The 23,557-nt window shown below is 39.2% G+C and overlaps 1 protein-coding gene across 7 annotated transcripts in view; it reads left to right on the forward strand.

Moving 5' to 3' along the window:
- The first annotated feature begins 1,289 nt into the window (after positions 1-1,289).
- Positions 1,290-23,557, forward strand: part of fhod3.L (formin-like 3 L homeolog) — a 142,127-nt gene continuing 119,859 nt past the window's right edge. The window contains exon 1 of one of the 7 annotated variants that reach the window (XM_041566147.1): positions 1,290-1,608. In XM_041566147.1, coding sequence (XP_041422081.1) covers positions 1,444-1,608 — 165 coding nt within the window. In that variant the 5' untranslated portion in view covers positions 1,290-1,443. Of the gene's footprint in view, positions 1,609-10,459; positions 10,700-11,143; positions 11,427-23,557 lie in introns of those variants that run through there. The other 6 variants (XM_041566150.1, XM_041566148.1, XM_041566146.1 and 3 more) reach the window with 6 other exon arrangements.

Here is a 23,557-nt window from a genome sequence, read left to right on the forward strand (position 1 = left end):
ATCCTGACCCTTAATAGGAGACAGCAGAAATCAAGTGAGAATGGCAGATGAAAAGAGAGAACAGATTACTACAATAGAAAGGGGGTTGATACAAATAGTAAAGGAGATATATGTGGGAATTGAAAGCATGAGGAGGAATACAATAATAAGCACAATATGGATAAAACTCTGTACAATTTTTTTGTTAAACACAAATAAATAAAAACTTTTAATATCACTGCATTCAGATATTTCCAGATTGTACATCATGGCTTTCAGATGCGATCATAGCTTTCCTGCATTGAGATTAAACGTTATGGGGCATATTTATTATGTGGCATAAAAAAACGGTGGGATAATTCACCACACATCACCAGACGACACAGTGTAAAAAACGGTATAAAAAACAGTACAATATTTTAAATGCGTTTTTTAGACTGACTTCTGCCAGAAACTGTCCACATCTCTCTGAAAGCCATGATGTACACTCTGGAAATATCTGAATGTGGTGATATTAAAAGTTTTTATTTATTTGTTTTTAACAAATACCTTGTAAAATAACGGAGACAAATCTGGTGTTCGCATGGCGTAAAGCAGGGCCGCAACTAGGGGTAGGCAGAGTAGGCACGTGCCTAGGGAGCAAAGCTGGGAGGGCGCCAGGCACGTACCTCCTCTGTCGCCTACCCCAAGTCCGGCTCCCTTCTCTGCCCATTTCTTCACGCTTTTTTGCGCTTCTGCGCGCGAACTTCACGCACGTGCACAATATATCAAATGCAAGCATGCGCACACGAGCGTAAATTCGCGCATGCGCACACCAAAAAGGCGCCGCGACTGCCCGGCTTGCTTAAGGTGCCTGCCCAGCGTGGCCGGCACTGGCGTAAAGTAAAACACACCATAATTTGCAATTTATTTTACACAGCTTTTTACACAGTTTTTGGTGAATTTAGTTTTACACAGCATAATAAATATGCCCCTGTATGTTTGCCAATTTGAGTATTGAAACTTACCCTGGTACCTAGAAATGCCCCTGGAGCTGTGGGGAAATTGTATAACTTCCAGTCCTTGTCTCAGATGCAAAATATCTGTTCTGTGCAATGATTTTTTTCCCATGGTTTTTAAAATAGCTTTATGAAGGCCAACAACTGTTAGTAGTATTTTTATTTACTACTGCATGTTGACTCAGCAATTTCAGTAGCTGCTGGGACTGAAAAGTATAAACCCAACAATCCCAAGGTGTTGTGTGATATGAAGTGATTAGATTTGTAGTCAGTTGTTCTTAGCACGTTGCTGGGGGATAGGACCTGTAATATCATTGGTCGGATACAGCATGTCAAGATTGGCAGGAGCAGCTGGCAGACAGGAGGGTGGCGTAGAAGCAAAGCAGATCATTTTTAGCTTGTGGTTTGCTGGTCTATCCTTTCCGAGGGTGGAAGGGATTTCAGGGTGGAAGTGCTTGCATTTATCATGTCTTCGTTTGTATGTAGGGTCCAGTTTTTAGATGATACCGACCCTTTCAATAGCACAAACTTTCCAGAACCATCTCGTCCACCACTATATACATTCAGAGTAGACATTCCACTAGTTAATCAGATTGCAGGAGTGCAACGTCTTCTCCAGGCACCACATAAGGTAAAGTTTATGTGTGCTTTTTACTCTCTGTTATTTTGGATTATGATAAAATCATTCAGAAATAATTGAAGATTATTTGTTTACTGCTTGTAAATTGAACCCTGTGATGAAGATATAATGTATATTAAAAATAATTTGGCGTGCATGTGCATAACTTCTCTTCAGAGGTTATTTCTGCGGCTTTAAAATTGCTAATGCGTATGCGTAGGAAGAAGTGACATGCAGAGCTGGTTGTTGCGCATGCGCTTCCCTGTCTTTATCACTTTTACACACAGCCTTGCAGCATCTGGGGGGAAATTCTAACAAGAAGATGGGGCTGCGAGAGAAGCATTGGGGAAGGGCAGGGGAGAGAGTTTGGTCTGTGAGAGAAGCAGTAGGGAGGGGAGAGTGATAGAGAGCAGTCTCAGTACAGCTAAGCAAGAAGATTTGGCTGTGAGAGAAGCAGCAGGGAGGGGGAGAGAGTTGTCTTTGAGAGATCAGGCTGCACCAAAAGCAGTGGGGAGGGGAAGGAGAGAGGGAGAGCAGTGTCAATACAGACGTGGAACTGTATCACAGTCAGACATCAACTTCTCTTTCTGTTCAGAATGAGATTACACTGAACCAGTGGTGATCCCATTAGCAGCCATTAGCGATTGTTTATACATCCATAAAATCCAGTATAAAGATTGTATTTTGAGCACGGTCCTTTGTATTGGGAAGGAAAGTGTGACAGGGTACTCTGCCTGGGGCTGCAGACCTTTTTGTTTGTTGAGCAAGTGGTGAGATGTGAAACAAATGGTACTTTCTATTTTGGATTAAAGTAAACATTACTTGCAGTTTGTTGTACACCCCTCACCTCTTTTTATTCGAAATATCTCTCTCCTTTGGTGTGTGAGAGAGGTGTCATAGCATACTACAGCCTTGATCATATTGCTTGTGTGGCAAAAATAAAATCTGCAAGTATTAGAGAGTCTGTTGTACAATGTGAAAACATCTTAAGAAACATGTACCTGTCAGTGCTTTATCCTCACTGTACCTCACAGCCATTGGCAAAATAGGATCCACTTTATCACTTATTCACATGCAGGGACATGTCTGGGGCTATATGTTAAAGGAGAACTAAATCATCATCATTTATTTATATAGCATAAATAAGAAGTAGGCTAGAAATGTTGTACATTGTTGAACATGTATGTTTTGGGTTTCTGTACCAGCCCAAGGCAACCACAGCCCCTTTAGCAGTAAAGATCTGTGTCTCCAAAAATTCCCCAGTAGCTCCCCATCTTCTTTTCTGCTGATTCACCGCACACGCTCTGTGCAGCTGTCAGTTACTGAGGTTAGGGACCGACTAAAAATATACAGTAGTTTACAGGAGCATATCTTCACACTAGACCAGGAAGAAGCTGAAATGATCTGCAATTTTCAGCGTGTGGTTTAGAAATGATGTGAGACTGAATGCAGGGAGAACTGTCTAAAACAAGTGCCCTGTAAGGCTACAAATTTATTGTTATTGATACTCTGTTACTCATCTTTATATTCAAGCCCTCTCCTATTTATATTTTAGTCTATTATTCAAATCAATATATGGTTGCTAGAGTTATTTGGACCCTAGTAATCATATTACTGAAATTGCAAACTGTAGAGCTGCTGAATAAAAAAAACGAAATAACTCAAAAACCTGCACATAATAAAAAATTAAAACCAATTGCAAATTGTCTCAGAATATGACTCTCTACATCATACTAAAAGTTAATTCAAAGGTGATCAAACCCTTTAAATCAAAAATTGATAAATCTGCCTCTTCATTATTTAACCATTCCACAGACATCCAATATATGAGATATGCTTTAATAACATTAAGTAACTTTGTTTAATATTTAAAATCTAAAGGTGTATTAAATGAGAAGTATAGCTTAACAAAGAAGTAGGCTAGAATTGCTGTATCTTATGTTTTGGGTATCAGACCATGGCCACTCAGGGCCGCCATCAGGGGGGGACAGGGGGGACAAGCGTACCGGGCCCGGGCATGAAGGGGGGCCCGGCAGCGCTGCATTTTTTTGAAGATCCGGGCCCCCCTTACGAGCGCCCGAGCCGTACGTCATTCCTCTTCAGTGCCGAATGCGGAAGTGCCGAAAAGCCGAAGCCGATGCGCCGAAAAGACCCGAAGTCATGGAAAAAGCCGAAGTCCCAAAGTCACGAAGCGCCGAAAAGACCCGAAGTCACGAAAACAGCCGAAGCCGAAGTCCTGAAGCAGCGCAAAGACCCGAAGTCACGAAAACAGCCGAAATTGAAGTCCTGAAGCGGTGAAAAGACCCGAAGTCACGAAAGGAGGCGAAGTTGAAGTACTGAAGCCATGAGTTCAATTCTACTGAACACCAGTTTGTGTTTTTTTTTTTAATCCCCTGGCCACCAATGTATTATTTTAATATTCTATAGGCTCCTGCCACCAATCTTTTTTTTAAAACTTTTGTTTTTGGGGCCCCAATTTTTTTTTTAACTCGTAAGGGGCCCCTTGCCACCATTGTTTTTTTTTGGTTTTTTTTTAAAAAAAAAAAAATTAATTTTCTTTTTGGTGGCCCCAAATTTTTTTAACTTGTAAGGGGGCCCCTGCCACCAGTTTTTTTTTTTTTTTCAAAAAAAAATTATTTTTTTTTTAAATTTTTTTTTGGGGCCCCAATTTGTTTTTAACTTGTAAGGGGGCCCCTGCCACCATTTTTTTTTTTCAAAAAATTTTTTTTTTTCCAAATTTTTTTTTTGGGGCCCCAATTTGTTTTTAACTTATAAGGGGGCCCCTGCCGCCAATGTTTGTTTATTTTTTAGTTTTTTTTTTACATTTTTTTTTGTTGGGGCCCCAAGTTTTTTTTAACTTATAAGGGGGCCCCTGCCACCAATGTTTGTTTATTTTTTATTTTTTTTTTACATTTTTTTTTGTTGGGGCCCCAAGTTTTTTTTAACTTATAAGGGGGCCCCTACCACCAATGTTTGTTTATTTTTTAGTTTTTTTTACATTTTTTTTTTTGGGGCCCCAATTTTTTTTATAAGGGGGCCCTGACCATCAATAGCTTTTTACAATTTGTGTGGGGGGGTTACTTTTTTAGCGCTGATGTCTGTGTGGTCTTTTAACTGCGATGTGGGCGGGATATGGGGCGGAGCTTGGTCGTCAGTGTGGGCGGGGCCCAGGGGGCCCCAAAAATTTTGTTGTACGGGGCCCCGTGATTTCTAATGGCGGCCCTGTGGCCACTACAGTAAGGTTCCCATTCTTCCTCATTTCCCTGTTTTCCCCAGGGAGAAAAACCCAGACACATGTCCTGCCGACTTATAAGTTCTAGGGTATTATACATGAAATTGCCATTGTGTTCATCCTGATATGAGCTCTGGGGTATTATACATGCAATTGCTATTGAGTTCATCCTGCTATAAGTTCTGGGGTATTATACATTAAATTGTCATTGTGTTCATCCTGCCATGTGTTCTGAGTATTAGGATATTGCCACTAGGTTCCCTTTCATTGTTCTGGGTAATGCAGGAGACTTGATAGTTTTTTAAATCTCCTGTGCCAATATTCAGTGCTCCGAACCTGAAGAAGGAAATTACGCACGTGTCAAGGAGAGGGGGCGGAGACAACGAGTAGCAACGGGCCTAGGGGCCCCCAATATTTAAATCCGGCCCTGGGTATTATACATGAAATTGCCATTGAGTTCATCTTGCTAAGAGTTCTGGAGTATTATGAATGAAATTTCTACTGCGTTCATCCTGCCATGTGTTCTGAGTATTATGATATTGCTACTGGGTTACTTGTTCTGGGTATTATGCATGAAATTGCCACTGTGTTCATCTCATCCTCTTATGTGTTCTGAGTATTATACATAGAATTGCCACCGTGTTTATCCTGCTAAGTTTTCTGGGTATTGTATATGGAATTGCCATTGTATTTGTTCTGCTAAGTGTTCTAGGTTATGAAAAATATTCCATTGTCTTTCACTGTGTTTCATTTGCCTGGGTGTTCACAATTTATGACCTATTACTGTAAATACTATGCCATACTATGTATAATGTAATTGTGGTGTGACATATACCTTTGGGTGCTTGTGGTATCAGAACTAATTGTTGCTTGCTTTATATAATCGTATATATTTTCGTATTTTTATCTAATGTTGTTTTTGTGTCTTTATCCATGCCTCTCACTAAATAATGGACTAGAGATGCTATTTCTAATTGCTCTCACTTTTTTCCGTATAAGGGATATTTACGTAATTTGAATTTTCATAACTTCATCATCATCATGTAAACAATAAATAAACCCAATAGGCTGGTTTTGCTTCCAATAAGGATTAATTATACTTTCGTTTTGATCATGTATAAGGTTCTGTTTTATTATTAAAAAGGAAATAATTTTTAGAAAGTTGGATTATTTGGATAAAATAGAGTCTATGGGAGACACCTTTCCGTTATTTGGAGATTTCTGGATTACATGTTTCCAGATTGCATACATGTATTTGTGTAATGTGCTTTAGCTCATACCAGACCTTTCGGATATCCATCGTTCAGTGGGGTTTATTTGAGAATGATGGGATTTGTGGTTTAGCAAAAACTAATCTGGTAACATTAATTTAGATATCTTTTCTTCAAGTTGCTCAGGCCAAAAATTGTACAGATCAAACTCCATTTTAATTGTCCACTAATTGTTCACTGTAGTGGTTGGATTACTGACATCTGCTAGAAGCTTTTATTTCTGGAGAAACAGACTCATTATGAAATTCTTGCATAGATTTGTGAAAAAAGGACTAGTAGGGTTTTTTACAGAAATTTTGAATAAATCAACCCAGAAACATTACTTTGAAAAGTACTTCCTTCTATATTTCAAAGAGTATAATGCACTTTGTGTTTCACACAAAATGTCTCCTCCAAAACATATCAGCAAATTTAACGGAAGTTTTCTTTAGGCTTGAGCATAGTAAAGTTATTCACCCATGGTTACTGGAATACGTTATATATTCCTATGACAACCAAATAAAATAGCATAACCTTTGGAATATAGTTCAAATGTAGTAGGGGGAATATCAGGAGAAAATTTATTCAGTGCGAGAAACTGAGAATATATGAGTAGTTGAATTGCCCCTGATTATTCATAACAAGGGACTATCACTGTGAATAATGATCATGCCCAAGGAATTATAATCTGTATTTTGAGAACTGGTGAAATTAAAAATGATAAAAATCACAGCAGAATGTAGATTTGTTTCAAACTCATTATGGTTAGAAATTGTTATTCAGTAGATTTAAGATGCTGGAGTACTATAAACTCTCTGTGTGACAATAATTTAAAATATTGTTAAACCCTTTAAAACACTTTTAAACACATGTATTTACAATCTGTATGTTTTAGAGTATGTAAATAAGGGGATATATGACTATGTAGTAATTAATACCAAAAGCTCTCCTCTCTGTAGAATGTCAGGCATGCCAAAAGTATTTTTATTAATGTTTTAAAAAGCATGACAGAGTGACGACAAAGGCAGTAACGGAACTATACCCTGTGGGGTCCCGGTGCAGGCTGTGCAACCGCCCCTCCTGAGCTGATTTTCGCTGCTCCAGAGGGTGTGATCCCTGGTGCAGTCGCACCCCCTGCATACCCCCCCGGTAGTTCCGCCACTGGACAAAGGCATTGGGTGGGTAAAAGTGCAGCAACTGCTTACTTCCCTACACAGGCATATACTATGTTAAGATGAGATTTCACTTTCGAAACATATGGGGCATTCCCTATTTATAATATGAAAAGGTACTGTTTTGGAGAAAAATATATATACAGTAGGTTCAGCAACACTTGTCCCCTCCCCAAACTAGCATATTGCCAAACAGTAAGAGAGAAAATTATAAACACCGTGCCCTTGATAATATTCTGTTAAGATGGTTTCTTGCATGCAGTATATTAATTAGGTTAATGGATGGATACTACTTGCAAACAAACAATGTAGTACAGTAGTACAGAAATTCTTTAAGATTGAAAAGCTGAATTTTGGGTGCAAACTAATTCTCCAACAGCATATTTTAGCAGAGAAAGACAGCAAACCAACACTACCAGCACCCTTGTACTTTAATAAACTGGACACTAACCACTGGTATGGTAATTTACTTTCAGGCAACAAAACACCTTTACTAGTTGTGTCAGATGGTTTCCATTGAAGAGTAAAAGTTCTATAATGAGACATGTTTAAAGGGGCAGGTCACCTTTGAGTTAACTTTCAGTATGATGTAGGGAATGATATTCTGAGACAATTTACAATCGGTTTTCATTATTTTTCAATGTTTTAATAATCAGGTAGTTACAACGATTGGATTTGTTGTACGATTGAGTTCTTAATATCTTTACGATTACTACCTATCCTATGTCTGTGAGTAACCATTTATAATACACAAAAGCCATGAATATCTTGTAAATTATATCCTTATAAACGGTGAGTTCTGATGTCATCAGTTATAAACAGTGAGTTCTGATGTCATTTCTGTCACATGACTCACTGAAACTTGTGTATTATAATAAATAAAGTACTCCCAGTTGCAAAATATGAGGATATTAGAAGTTACCTCGGAGTTCCATGACCTGTATAAAAACACTCGGCCTTCAGCCTCGTGTTTTTACATGGTCATGATACTCCTCGGTAACTTATAATATCCTTATATTTTACAAGAGGGGGTACTTTATTCACTATATCACTGGTTTTATGTTAAGTCAATGAATACAATTTGAACTATATATATTTTTTTCTCTTGTTTATTTGGTATTATATACAAAATTGACACAAGTGGGAGAAGAGAGGCTACTGAAGTGAGATGTGCTGCTTGATTGTTTATTTATTGTACAGAGTACCCAGGCACACTGCATGTATTGACTCTGTAGTATTTACTCTGGACACATTTGGGCTCAACATTGAGTGGAGTGTTATTTCAGCTCCCCATTTTGCTTTTATAATTTATTGTGATTTTGTGTGTGCATCCCTTTAGATTTTTTTAAATGTATTGCACAATAGAGCAATTTTTTTAATGTAGTTTTTAAACATGTATCCAGTAGCTCTCAGTTTGGAATTTCAGTAATAGCAATCTGATTACTAGGGTCCCAATTACCCTAGCAACCGTGCATTGATTTGAATAAGGAGAAGGCCTGAGTAGAAAGATGAGTAATAAAAAGTAGCAATAACAGAAATTTGTAGCCATACATAGCTGGAAAGAGTCAGAAGTAGATGCCAAATACTTAAAAAACTTAGGTTGGTTAGAATAGGCCATAGAATAAGTAGAAAGGAGGTCAAACAAATCCCTAGAGCTGAAGTGTTAAAGAAAAAAACGAAATATATATTTAGGACACAAAAGGTTCATCAATGGGCCCAGTTGCAGTGAGCAATGTCCACAGCTGCAGTTGCAGGTCACCACATATTCTTAAACATTAGAAAAATATGGAACTTTTTTGTTTACTATATTTATTTTCATATAATACACAAGATCCATGAATATCCTGTAAATTATATCCTTATAAATGGTGCTTAGTGATGTCTTCGGTTATAATCAGAGCTTAGTGATGTCATTTCTGTCAAATGGCTTACCGAAACTTGTGTATTATAATAAATAAAGTACATCCTGTTGCAAAATATGAGGATATTAGAAGTCACCTCTGAGTTCCATGACCTGGAACTGTGAGGCCTTTAGCCTTGTGCTTTCATATGGTCATGGAACTCCTTGGTAACTTATAATATCCTTATATTTTACAATAGGGGGTACTTTATTTACTATATATAGGACAGAGGTATTGGAGACTTTATATAGGACAGAGGTATTGGAGACTTTGTTAAGCTCAAAATGAGTAAGCCTGAAGCACAGTTACTGGGTATGTTGTTTCAAACTAAACATCTATATGGACTAAACAGACTGTTTTTTTCAGTAAATACTGAATATATGCCTTGATAAATAGTGATGGGCGAATTTGCGGCGTTTCGCCAGAAAATTTGCGATTTTCGCACGAAATTCGCAAAACGGCGAAAAATTTGCAAAACTGCACCGGCATCTAGTTTTTTTTGGGCGTTTCGTGAATTTATTCGCTGGTGGCGAACCGCGCAAATTCGCCTGCGAATTAGCGCCTGGCGAATAAATTCGCCCATCACTATTGATAAACTGTGTCTTTTTATAATTTTTACATGTTACAATCATTATTTTTACTTTTCTGACAGAAATACTGAGAGAAATGTGGGTGGGGGAATTCACCCCCAGGAGTAAAATTAGAGTAAGAAATATTGATGAAATGAATAATTCACAAAAACTTTAATCTGTTAATATGGTGATATTCTGCAATTTGGAGATAACTGTGATTCAAGAATGCCACTTTAGTAAATTGTACCAGATAGATTTCCATACAAATTTAGGGTACAGTTTATGCCAAGCTGAAGTTTGTGTAAATTTCTGGAGCTATTAATTGGTGGCAGGTTACCAGCAAATGCTCTCATATTGTGGATGACTCGCAAGTGCATGCACAATGACCTCAGAATGTACATGCATGGGGGTTAGTGTTCATATAAAGGGAGGGAAGTCATTACCTATAGCTGTAAACATCTTCAGCTGGCTCCCAGGCTGCCTTTGGGAATTCTTGCAGTTTTGGGATTGGTGCATGGTCAGTTTCAAGACATGATGACATCAACATAAAACTCTGAATTTAGCAGTACCCATCATGCTATGTGGAAACACAGCAGTGGAGGGTAATTGCTGAGGTTCAGTACTACTCCCTCTACTTGTAGCAAATCTTATTTGTATAATCCCATTCAAAGTGTTAAATCTGCTTAACGTCTGGTTAAACCAGCATTGCTCATCTGTGAATAGTATTCAACAAATGAAATAGCCTTTAAATAGGAGACAGCAGCAATCAAGCAAGAATGGCAGATGAAAAGAAGAGAGAACTGATTACTAAAATAGAAAGAGGGTGACACATAAAGGGAATAATGGGCATGGAAATTATGAGGAAGAATATAAAATTAAAAACAAAATGGAAGAAAAATAAACACAATATGACAAGGCAGAGAGGGCATTTGACCTGGAAAGAAAATAATCTACAAGAATAACCTACACCTACAAGGTATTTGTTAAGATATTAAGGTATTTGTTTCCAATTTATTAAAATATGGCATACTGTAATGTGTCTTTCTTTTTACTCTGGTACCTAGAAATGCCTCTGGTGTCAGCTGTGGTGAAACTATATTATAATTTTCAATACTTGTCTGCAGATGCTAAAAATCTTTTCTGTGCAATGTTTTTTTTTCAATGTACTCACTTGTCAAGGTTTTTAATATAGCCTTATGAAGGACAACAACTGACTCATGTTTGCTAGTATTTTTATTCACTACAGCATGTTGATTCAACAATTTCAGTAGCTACTAGGTCTGAAAAGTACAAACCCAACCATCCCAAGGTGTTGTGCGAGGTCAAGTGATTTGATTTGTATAGTCAGTTGTTCTCAGAACGTTGCTGGGGGATAGGTCTTGTAATATCATTGGTCAGATACAGCATGTCAAGATTGGCAGGAGCAGCTGGCAGACAGGAGGGTGGCGTAGGAGCAAAGCGGATCATTTTTAGCTTGTGGTTTGCTTTTCTATCCTTTCTGAGGGTGGAAGGGGTTTTACCAAGTGTGTGAACTTATCATGGCTTCGTTTGTATGTAGGGTCCAGTTTTTAGATGATACCGACCCTTTCAATAGCACAAACTTTCCAGAACCATCTCGTCCTCCGCTATATACGTTCAGAGTAGACATTCCACTAGTTAATCAGATTGCAGGAGTGCAACGTCTTCTCCGGGCACCACATAAGGTAAAGTTTGTGTGTTTTTTTCACTGTTATTTTGGATTACTATAAAATAATTCATGAATAATAGAAAATTATTTATGTACTGTTTGTAAACTGAACCTTGTGATGAAGGTGCAATTGTATCGGTCACTAGCAAATATAGTACCTTGTTGGGACATTGTTGTGCATAAATCTCAGGGAATGCATGGGCTAATCTGCTAAACAGGGCTCTGCTGGTAGGGGAGACTGGGGAAGCCCACTTACCTGGTGCAGAGCTGTCAGTCTATTAACATAACCCATTAACAAGTAATTTGCAAGTTTCATGGTCCCCAGCCTAACAAATGACCATAAGGTTAATTCCACACATGCAATTTTTATGTGGCATTTTTCAAAATGCACTTAGCTGTGTAAATATGCTAAAACTGCACTACCATGGAAAATAATTGTAACTGCCAAATGTCAGCCACGCTCATTTATGCTGTGTGTAAAAATGTTGAACACTGCTTTTTGGCATTTGCTGAAAAATTCCTTGCATTATGACCATTCATTACAATGCTTAAGCAATGATAACTAATACACGTGGCAATTTCTGTGGTTCTGTAATTGTGTATACATAATGGTACAAACCATCAACAAAACTACCAGTGCGCATTTGTTAGGTGTCAACTATGAGTTCCTCCCTTCTGGGGAAATAAAGATTGGCAGAAAATGCACACATACTGTAGGCTTTGTTTGGTTTCCCATGTGTATGTACTCCAGTATTGACATTTTTACAAATGTAAAATAAAAATGCTATGTGTTAGTGATGTGCGAGTCGAGAAAAACTCGACCCGCACCCAACCCGACCCAAGCCCGTCTGCACCCGCCTCCTCTCCTCTATATATAGGCCCAGGCTGCCCAGCCGATGATGTCACATAAGGACCGGGTCCCGGGGGTATCAGGCCGGTCCGCAAATCACTACTATGTGTGGCATTAGAGTAAGACAACTTCCTTAACAAAGCATGCCAAGGCAGGGAGGCAAGACATACAGGACCCGCACATGTTTTGGTCTCCCTGCATTTCATGTCTGGTACATGTCACTTACATAAAATGCTGTGAGACCAAGACATGTGCAGCTCCTGTATGCCCAATACAGAGCCCAGAGAACATAAGATTACTTATTTATGTGTAAAATTCAGTGCCTGCTTCATGTTTAAAACACCAATAACACAGTATAAGTGCAATACCAACTGCATGTTTAATGACCCCAGAATGTATCAGTTTAGATTCAGTGCCACCTTCATATTTAATTCCCCTAGAATGTACATCAATATACGGAGAAGCAAAAATGTATCTGCTACTCATATTTAACACCCCATAACATATACTAGTATGGGACCTGTTTTTCAGAATGCTCAGAACCTGGGGTTTTCTAGATATTTGGATCTTCATACATTAAGTCTACCACAAAATCATGTAAACATTAAATAAACTCAATAGGCTGGTTTTGCTTCCAGTAAGGATTAATTTAATCTTAGTTGGGATCAAGGACAAGGTACTGTTTGATTTTTAAAAAGAAAAAGGAAATCATTTTTGAAAATGTGGATTATTTAGATAAAATTGAGTCTATGGGAGATGACCATTCCATAATTCGGAGTTTCTGAATAATGGATTTCCAGATAACGGATCCCATACCTGTAATAACAAAAGTACAGTGCTGGCAATATAGTTAATGCTCCAGAACACATGTCAGGATAAATACAGTGCTGGCTCAACGTTTAATGCCATAAGAGGTTTCACTGACCCACAAGACAAAGCTTGCAGGGTAAGCCCTTGCAAATTTTAATTGCAGAGTGCTATGTTTTGGGGCACAGCCCCTTTAAAAGGCATTCAGCTATGTAAACAGTGTGTGTGTTTAAAACAAGCAATTAGCATAATTAAAATGTACAATTACCATATCAATTAAGCCTTGCCCTACTGCCCAAAAAAAAAAATAGGTTAGGACTATTGGACACTATAGGGCTATTGTGTGAAGGGTGCCAATCCCTCTCATTGAACACCAGGCAAGGTAAGGGTGTGGGAGCAATCATCTTTTTTCAGTATCAACATTTAATGCCCCAGATGTCCCTAGGGATGAATGAATGGCACACTGAGAATAAAGCATTGGCAAATAAATATTTTCCGTGTACCAAAACTGACGTACCACAGCCTCTCTAATGTTTGCAGATATTATATGCCACGCAAGCAATATGATCAAGGCTGCCTGCAACATGACATGACACCTCTCTGTCTTGCACACATAGGAGAGAGATGGTTTGAATAAAAAGAGGTGAGGGGTGTGTAACAAACACTGCTGAAATATAATATATAATATAAAGTAATGTTTACATTAATCCAGAACAGAAAGCTGCCTATGCAATTCCTTACAGTGCCATTTGTTTCACATCTCACCACTTGCACAACAAACTTTGCAGAAATCTGCAGACCCAGGCCAGAGTATACAGCCACACATTCCTTCCCATTCCAGGGAGCCTTAATTAGTACTCAGACCTTCCCCAAAATACAATCCCGGTGTCCCGCAGGCCCAGTCCGACCCTGTATTCATCTATATACAAAATTACGTCTCAGCAAAAGAACGTTGGTGTACTTTCGTCGGCGATGATTCGTTGGCACGAAAATTTCATAATGAATTTTCTCTAGTGTTGCTTCCTTCCTAGCGAAACTTACTTACACTTCGTCAATGCCCCATCTATCTTTCAGAGATTCAGTGATCTGATATGATTAACTATACAGATGCACAAGATCATTTATACATTGGGGCAAATTCACTATGCGCCAAAGCGCCTAACGCTAGCGTCAATTCGCTAGCGTTGGCCATTTTCGTTACTTCGCAAATTCACTAACAGACGCTGGCGTAACTTCGCTAGTGTAACTTCGCACCCTTACGCCTGGTGAATTTGCGCAACGGACGTAACTACGCAAATTCACTAACGCGCGCATTGTTCTGAACGCTACCTTTTACGCTAGACTTCCTTCGCCACCTCAGACCAGGCGAAGCGCAATAGAGTAGATAGGGATTTCTTCAAAAAAAAATTTTTTCTATTATGGGTGATAGGCTGAAAAAGATCGAAAACATTTTTGGGGCTCCCCTCCTTCCCCCCTACATTTCCTAACTCATGGCAACTTAACTATACAGTGGGCACATGTGTAGGGCAAAATAAAAATTTTATTTGATGTTTTGAAGGTTTCCCAGGCATTTGTAGTGCTGCTACATATTCCTCCATTGAAATTTGAATTTGGCGCCGTATGCAAACTAACCATCGCTAGCGTACCTTCGATTTGCTTAGCGAATCAACGCTAGCGCAACTTTGCAAACCTTACGCTACCCCTGAGTGCAACTTCGGATTTTAGTGAATTTGCGAAGTGCTGGCGAAACTACGCCTGGCGAAGTGCGGCGAAGTTACGCCTGGCGCAACTACAAATCTTAGTGAATGTCCCACTCTGTCTCTCTCACAGACACACATGAATAGCATGAGTTGGAGGAATGACATTGCCCTAGTATTTATAAAAGCATACCACCCAACATTTTGGAAATGAAAAGAGGGACAAAAAAGTTGCTGCAGTGAATCTTTTTTGACCACGCCTATTTTTGTGATCACACCCCCTAATTACCACATTCATTTTACAAAATTTTGTAGGTAATGAAAGTTTGGACATATTTCTGTGTTTTTTTTCAGTTATTACAGTTTTGCTAATGAAGGTGAATTGCCCTTTACGCTGTGAGTCTAACTTCTCCCAAGGGACCTGTTATCTTATATTGTTACAATTATTTATTTGCTTATCATGACATTATTACAAAAGTATCTTATCTGCTGCTGTGGCTGTTCTGGGCTCTCTGCCAAAAGCCAATTAAGTTAGAAACATTGTTTCTTTTTCTGCCTGTTCAGTGTAGAGAAAACGGGACTTTCCAGTACAAATGAGGGACTGCAGGTTGAGCTGTCAAAAGAGGGACTGTCCCTCTAAAAATAGGACATTTGGGAGGTATGTAAAAGTATTTGAATTTAGTCCAGAAATGTGCCCTGCCTCAGAGCTGCTGTATAGTGAATAGGGCCGGGGAAACATCCTTGAGGGAAAATGTGTCGCACACTATTGTGCCTGCACTTTTTACACAACTTTACAGTTAGCCCACATATTGAACCTGTGTCCCACCACCTGCGCTTAAACTTCCTCCCAGCATCCCTCTCTGCCTAAGGTGCTGCTGGGATATTGTGAGCTGCGCAACAACACGTGTAAAGTAAAAAGTTGGACATCCCTTACTAACAGGATTTTTCCTTTAAAGCAGGGTGCCAACCTTGTCACTAGAAACTAGGGTTTTTCTTTGAAACATAACATCACTCAGGGTCGAACTGGGCTGGCGGGACACTGGGAAAATCATGGTGGGGCCCCACCGACCCAGACCCGATCCCTGTCTGCCCTGCACTGTTGCTCCCCCGCTCCTTCACCTGGACCGCACCTGTTGCTTCCCTTCCCTCCTCCGATCAGTGGAAAAGAACGGTTCACGCCCTATAGGAGCCAGCGGTGGGTGGCGGAGGCCCCAAAGGAGGTGTGCGGGCCCTAGATCTCTGATGGCGCTATACCATGACACGTCAAACCACGCTCCTGTGGTTGTCCACAAACCTGCTCTTCCACATTGGCTCAGCAGAAATTGCCCCATGCTCTGATCGGCAGGAATAGGCTGTATCTGTGCGAGCCTGTGTAGGTAGAATTGTGCTGCTTCCAGGCTGCTGGATTGAGACTTGAGAGGGCACATATTGGAGTGGGAAAGTGGATAGGAGGGCTGGGAATACCTAAGCCCGCTGCAACTTGCTGAAGTTAAGCCGACACCGAGCAGCACGTAAAAACTGCGAGACCATCTCCTGTTTGTCTCCCGGCACCCAGCAGCAGACATCAGTGTAAGGTGCTCCCTCTGGCGCTCCTTAACTCTTCAGTGCCGCAAGATGTTGGCGCCCAGCTGACGCACATATGCCAGTGCATCAAAATGTGCAGCGTCAGTGTGCAACGTCAACATGTGACGCGTGATGTCAGTGCGTTCATTTTGGTGCGAAAATTAAGTTTAAATAGACGCCAGAGCCCTGCAAATATTGTCCAATTATAGTTTCAACTTAGTGTGTTCCTGGGTGTATTTTTCTACTGATTCTGACTCCGATATCCTGATATTGATTTTGGCTTATTTATTGACCTTGCTGTCTGAACTGACCTTTGCCTGGATTTGACTTCGCTACTTCTCTACTTTGATACTGCGATGTGTGTTGGGGCCTGTTGCTTCCTCCTGAGTCCGTAATTTCAATCAGAGCATTCAGGCCCTGACAGTCAGGGACTGCATACCGGAACAGTTTTACAAACTCCAGAGTGGGGCATGTGCCCCCCCCCCTTGCCCTTATGTGCAGGCGCCCATGTTCAGAGCTTTTTAAATATAGATTTTCACAAATTGTGAAAATCTATGTGAGTTACGCCACAACTGTGATGGTGTAAAATTATTTTGCAAATTGCTAATTTATAATTTATTCGCAAAATTACCGCCATTGGTATATTTGCACGAAAAGGCACAGTGGCCATGCTCCTGCAAACACCCATCTCATTTGTGAATATTTGTGCACAATGCGAGATTGCAAATGTTACTGCAATTCGCAAAAAAAAAAAAAAAGAAAAGACAGGCACAGCAGTGCAAAAGTTGTGCAAAACAACTATATGCCAGTAAATGCGTGTTGCACAAACTTTGTAATTGACCCCTTAGACAGCTCTCTACTCAGCCCCTCCCCATAGCTTCTCTCACAGCCCCATCTTCTTGTTAACATTTTCCCCCAGATTATAGCAAGGGAAGGCCATTGGTGACAGAGAAGTGCATGTGCAACAACCAGCTCTGAATATTGCTTTTTCCCACACATACAACACACATGCAGAAAGAACCTCCATAGAGAGGTTCTGTGACACACACACACCTCATTTTTAATATATGTGTATATTAACCTACTGCATGACAACCATAATTCACTGAGCCTGTTTGGCATACTGCATGCCATATCTTGTTGATCATGGTTCTTCTTAAAAAAACAAAGGTTGTGCAGTATTTGGAATGTGCTGAGAGCTATTATAAAGTGGCTAAAGACACAAGGTCTAAGGATATTAAAGCAGTTTAAAAATGTGTTTAAAGTTTTATATAGTAATCATTGGATGTTTAAATCATGCTATACAGTATAGCTGCTATACAGTAGAACTATGTTGAGAGCAATTGGATGTTCTGTGTTTTCTTGAAAACATTTCTTGCTATTAGGCCAAGGAACCCCGTATCCCCCCAATCTGCACCTTTCCATTCAATTAAAACACAGAGACATGTCATGGCAAAAAATCTGTGAAGGTCACAAGCTTTATTTAACAGTTAAAAAATCAAAATTTTAGGTACACCCTGACCCCAGCTGCGGCTCTCATTCTCCAAACGTGGGCTCCTGCCCAAAAAATCTGAAACTCAAAAAACGTGGGCTCAATGGCCCAAAAAATTTCCAAAAACCTGAAGCAGGGATCACGAGGCCGGGCGCACTCAGTGACCGCCTTTTTGCCCATCCCCCTGCTCTCTCTTTGTGCATAATGCACCTTAGTAACAACATGCACCTTAGGGGGGAAGGGGGGCCTGGCCTAACTTCATTCAGACCTATACGGTCTTCATTCCCCCAAATGTTTGGACAGTTTATCTCTGTAGCACCATAGGTTATGGTATAGAAATGCATCTTTTTAGTTTAAGACCTGTTTATACAGGCTTATTGTATGAGAGAACAGGTCTCATTTACAAAGTGTGAATAACAAGTGTAAACAACATGATTTCAACACTTTTTTACTTTTTGCCCAACAACGAAAGTATTTATAAGGTATGGGTGTGGGGAGACACCCCCATTTTTTAAAATAAATCAATCCTTTCTAAAATATTTACTCCAAATGCTCTTTGCACACTTCCATATAGTTGTGCTTAGCAAAGATTAGTCCTTCCTATTTTCCATTCCAAAGTGAATGGTACTGTGCCTATTGATACACAGAGCTGTGTGAACCCTGGAGCTACTGACATGCCCTGACCAGGCGGTAACTTCAGTGTTCCCTCAGCATCCTGTATCAATAGACGCAGTGTATTTGAGGCTTAAGAATCAGGCTCATCCTTTGCATGCCAAACACCAGACGCAGGCAAACACTGTAACTGGCAGTTTGCAGGCTGCATGTCACCCATTTACTGCTCATAATCATTTCCAGTTGAGTGTTATAATCCATGTCAAGTTGACCTCCCCATCCTCTCTCTCCCAATTTTGGCTGTTTTTACAATAGATTAACATACCTTGTAACTGTCTTTTCATGGGGCAGTTTGGTTTTCAGCTTCTTTCCTGCAGTCTATTACAGTCGGTATCCTGCCAACCAGCTATCTGAGACTTGCAAGATTTTAAACTACAATTCCCTTCTTATAAACTTATATAAAGAAAATCTGCATTACATCTTATGGCTTTGTAACATCATATATATATTTATAGTGGGTTCTATATATAAAATTATATGAGCCATTTGAGTAACTACTGGGGGTGTGGGGGGCGTGATCGTACCCAGGCCCACTGGAGCACGATAAGTGATATCGCAGGTAGCAGGGTAGGTGGGAATTTCTCATATTGTGCTCCAGGAGTGCACTGCAGTGGGATTTTTCAGATGGGGCCCAGGTGTACACCCTGCACCCAGGCCTGCTGAAGGAGAACTAAACCTCCTTTCTAATAAAAACCCCTACCCTCCATAGTCTCCCTACATGCTTCCCCCCCCCGCACAGGAGTTAAAACAAGAAAATACCCCTAAGCCGGTAATTACCCCTTGTTGCAGAGTCACCGCAGCGGAGCTCACGGAGGCCGGTTCTTTAGCCGTTTTGGTAATGTCAGCAAGGAAGCTCCATATCGGGGCATGCGCAGTTGGAGCATTTTCCTAGTTTGCTACAACTGCGCATGCGCCGAAAGTGATGAAAATTACAGAGGCTTCCGGAAGGAGACCTGAAGATTAAGATTAAAGGATTAAAGATGGCCCCCGTGAGCTCCGCTATGCTGACTCTGCAACAAGGGGTAATTACCGGTTTAGGGGTATTTACTTTTGTCAACTCCTTTATTTTAAAATAAAGTCTTGAAAGCCTTGACAAAGCCAGTATTGCAAAACGCACGTCGGCGTTCTGAGTCCCTTTTAAACCTTTATTTTAAAATTGGAAGTCAATTGGGTTTTGAAGCAGTAGAGGGGGTGGGGAGGTTTCAAACCTCAACCAGTGCTCGGTTCTTAACTATTTTCTCTGATACTAAAGCTCACAAGAGCCCGTGGATTTGTGGTTTTCAGGCCTATATAGCTCTTTTCAAGTCTAGGATTTAGATTAATAATCGAGACCACAGTCCCGGGTACTCTGCCTTCTTTGTCTTTGTGGTGTCCGAGGGATAGAAACAAACTAGGTAGTAGATTTGGGACAACTCCACCTACTCTTCTTTTCCATTTCTGACTTAATTCCTGAACCTGAGCATTGTGTGTTTTTTAATATTTATTCTATTTATTGCGGTCTCTATTTAATTAATTACCTCGACTATAATCTATTGCAAAGCACTATCAAGCACTTTAAATTTATGAATTATTGTCAAGTCCGGATGAATTTATGTTGATTACCAGTCTTCATTAGTCGTTTAAGCACTTAGGCACTTTAAAAGTTTTTGTAACTCTAAGTGACTGGAGGGGGTTATTAACTTTTAGACCGATACACCTTGTTGCAAAAGGATATAAATTAGTGTGAAATAGAATTGATTGTAGCTAAGGTCATATCAGTACAATTGTTTAACCCCATTATATATAACAGAATGAATTGTATCACAATTATTTAATTAATTTATAATCAATTGGGATTTAAACCAGTTAAAAGTATAGCACAAGCACTTTTTTAATTCATATGATTACCACAAAGTAATCAGCAATTTTGCACGCAATTGAGATTATATTTATTAGGTAGCTGGAAACTAACTAGAGACTGCTGAGCGAGTTTGAAGCAAGTGGGGTACTTTTTTCTTTCTTTTCAATCTAACTGTTTGTACTGACTAAGGTCAGACTTCCGCTTCTACCGCAGGATTAATACATTTGATAAGGGATCAATTTGTTGTTTGACTTTTTATTACTGATCATTCTATTCAGACCCTCTCCTATTCATATTCCTGTCTCTTATTCAAATCAATGCATGGTTGCTAGGGTAATTTGGACCCCAGTTACCAGATTGCTTAAAATGCAAATTGAAGAGCTGCTGAATAAAAAGCTAAATAACTCAACAATCTTCAATAATAAAAAACAAAAACAAATTGTATATTGTTTAAATATCACTCTCCACATCATACTAAAAGTTATCCCAAAGGCGAACAACCCCTTTAAGGCAGCCATGATTACAGAATATTAAATGATTGGCTAGATAGAACTTATCAGAAGTATAGTTTTGTGTCATCCGACAACCCCATACAAATAAGGTTGTTGCAATCAATTTATGTTTCTCTTGTTGATGATTGACAATGATAATATATTATATCTAAAAATATGACACAAGGGTATTCAAAACATTTTTACAGCAAACAAGATGGAGTAATAATAATTCCACTTGAAGTGTCTTTCGTATCTAGGTCACCCAGCATACCATCAGGCTTTTTCAATGGTATTTGGCTTTACTACTTCATTTTCGGGAACAGTCAGAAGTCTGCAACATATCTAAAGCTGCCTCTACTTTACAACCTGCCAGTGAAAAAATCATGACACTAGTTGATTAGTGTGCTAAAAATGGACTCAATCCCTTTAAACCACTTTATAATCCATGTCCTCTAAAAGCCCAGTGTGCTGTATTTGTTTTGACAGCACTTGACCAATTTACTCTTTCACTTCCAGCAGACTTTACACAGTCTCTTCAACTGCCATGCAATATTTCTACATTTTGTGCTGTCTTTTTATAAGCATTTTCAAACTAGAAACTTTTATATTACCTTTATTAAATATTAATTGTTTTTTTCAGGACAACATCAGTTTTTGAAAATATTGCCTGCCCCTCCTCAAACCATTTTCATAGCAATGTACTTTTTTAGTAGTATGTGCCATTGGGTAACCCTATATAGAAAATAGCCATTTTAAAAAACAAGGGCCGCCCCCTGGGATCGTATGATTCATGGTGCACACAAACATACCAAACAAACCATACTTGTTAGGTAACATGAGCCAATTAGACTGAGTTCTGTTACAGTTAGAGTTGTAGTATTTCTGGTCAGGTGATCTCTGAGGCAGCACACAGACCATCACAAAATGATGGATCAGGGCAAGTGATGTAAAAGGGCAATATTTACTTAAATATATATATACATATATATATATATATATATATATATATATATATATATATATATATATATATATATATATATATATATATATATATATATATATATATATATATATATATACACACACATATAGAACAGGACAGCACCCTTCTCCAAAAGAAGCTACCTCGTAGCTGCCCCTGCCCCTGTTCCCGGAATAAAATGCATGTACAAAAAGAACAAAAAACCAGCACCAGGGGTCTTGTAGTGAAAAAACTTGTATTGTTACATAGTATGTATAACCGACGTTTCGGTGTATATATATATATATATATATATATATATATATATATATATATATATATATATATATAAAAAAAAAACAAGGGAAAGTTGTGCTCACCACTAGTTTTTAAAATCATTAGGCGGGGGTGCAATGAGGCTGTGACCACAAAATACATATAGACAAATACAAGATTCCTCTGCACTCAACCCATTATCAATATATTTAAGACAGAGACATTTTGTGCATACTGCTACTGAAAAATGCCTTACCCTTTAAACAAAACAGGGATTGTTTGACCATATATTGCAATATATTTAAGCTGGCCAACTACGTCAAAGTCATCCCATATCTGGCCAGTCCTATGCTCAATTTTCATCTGATTCATTAAGAATTCTATGGTTTAATTATACATTTTATAAAAGGGACGAATACTGTACATTTTACCTGCAATTTACTAGCTGCTTTCAAAGTAAAACTCCCAAACTTGGCTGCCCTTTTATTAGACACCAGTGGGATCACCTGACTATAATTGGAGAGGGTGGGAGCTACAACATGGAGCTGGTCACTGCTCTTGTAGAACTATAACAAACAAGGGAAAGTTGTGCTCACCACTAGTTTTTAAAATCATTAGGCGGGGGTGCAATGAGGCTGTGACCACAAAATACATATAGACAAATACAAGATTCCTCTGCACTCAACCCATTATCAATATATTTAAGACAGAGACATTTTGTGCATACTGCTACTGAAAAATGCCTTACCCTTTAAACAAAACAGGGATTGTTTGTCCATATATTGCAATATATTTAAGCTGGCCAACTATGTCAAAGTCATCCCATATCTGGCCAGTCCTATGCTCAATTTTCATCTGATTCATTAAGAATTCTATGGTTTAATATACATTTAATATACATTTAATATACATTTTATATATGAGTGCAGAGGAATCTTGTATTTGTCTATATGTATTTTGTGGTCACAGCCTCATTGCACCCCCGCCTAATGATTTTAAAAACTAGTGGTGAGCACAACTTTCCCTTGTTTGTTATAGTTCTACAAGAGCAGTGACCAGCTCCATGTTGTAGCTCCCACCCTCTCCAATTATAGTCAGGTGATCCCACTGGTGTCTAATAAAAGGGCAGCCAAGTTTGGGAGTTTTACTTTGAAAGCAGCTAGTAAGTTGCAGGTAAAACGTATTCGTCCCTTTTATAAAATGTCCCAATTGCACATCTTGCAGGTATATGACCCCTAGTACAAGTTTTCGACATCCACACACAGGCGAGAGAATTGCTATTAAACATTATATAACATGTACTACAACTCATGTTATATATCTGATTACTTGCCCATGTGGCTTATCCTATGTGGGCAAGACAGACCTAACTTTAAGATTGAGAATGGATGGTCACAGGTCTGCTATTAGGACAGCCTTCAGAGACGGAAAAACACAGAAACCTGTAGCGAAACACTTTTTGGAAAAGGGACATACACTTCCCACATTCAAA

This window comes from Xenopus laevis, chromosome 6L (genome assembly GCF_017654675.1).
Source record: "Xenopus laevis strain J_2021 chromosome 6L, Xenopus_laevis_v10.1, whole genome shotgun sequence".
Lineage (NCBI taxonomy): Eukaryota > Metazoa > Chordata > Amphibia > Anura > Pipidae > Xenopus > Xenopus laevis.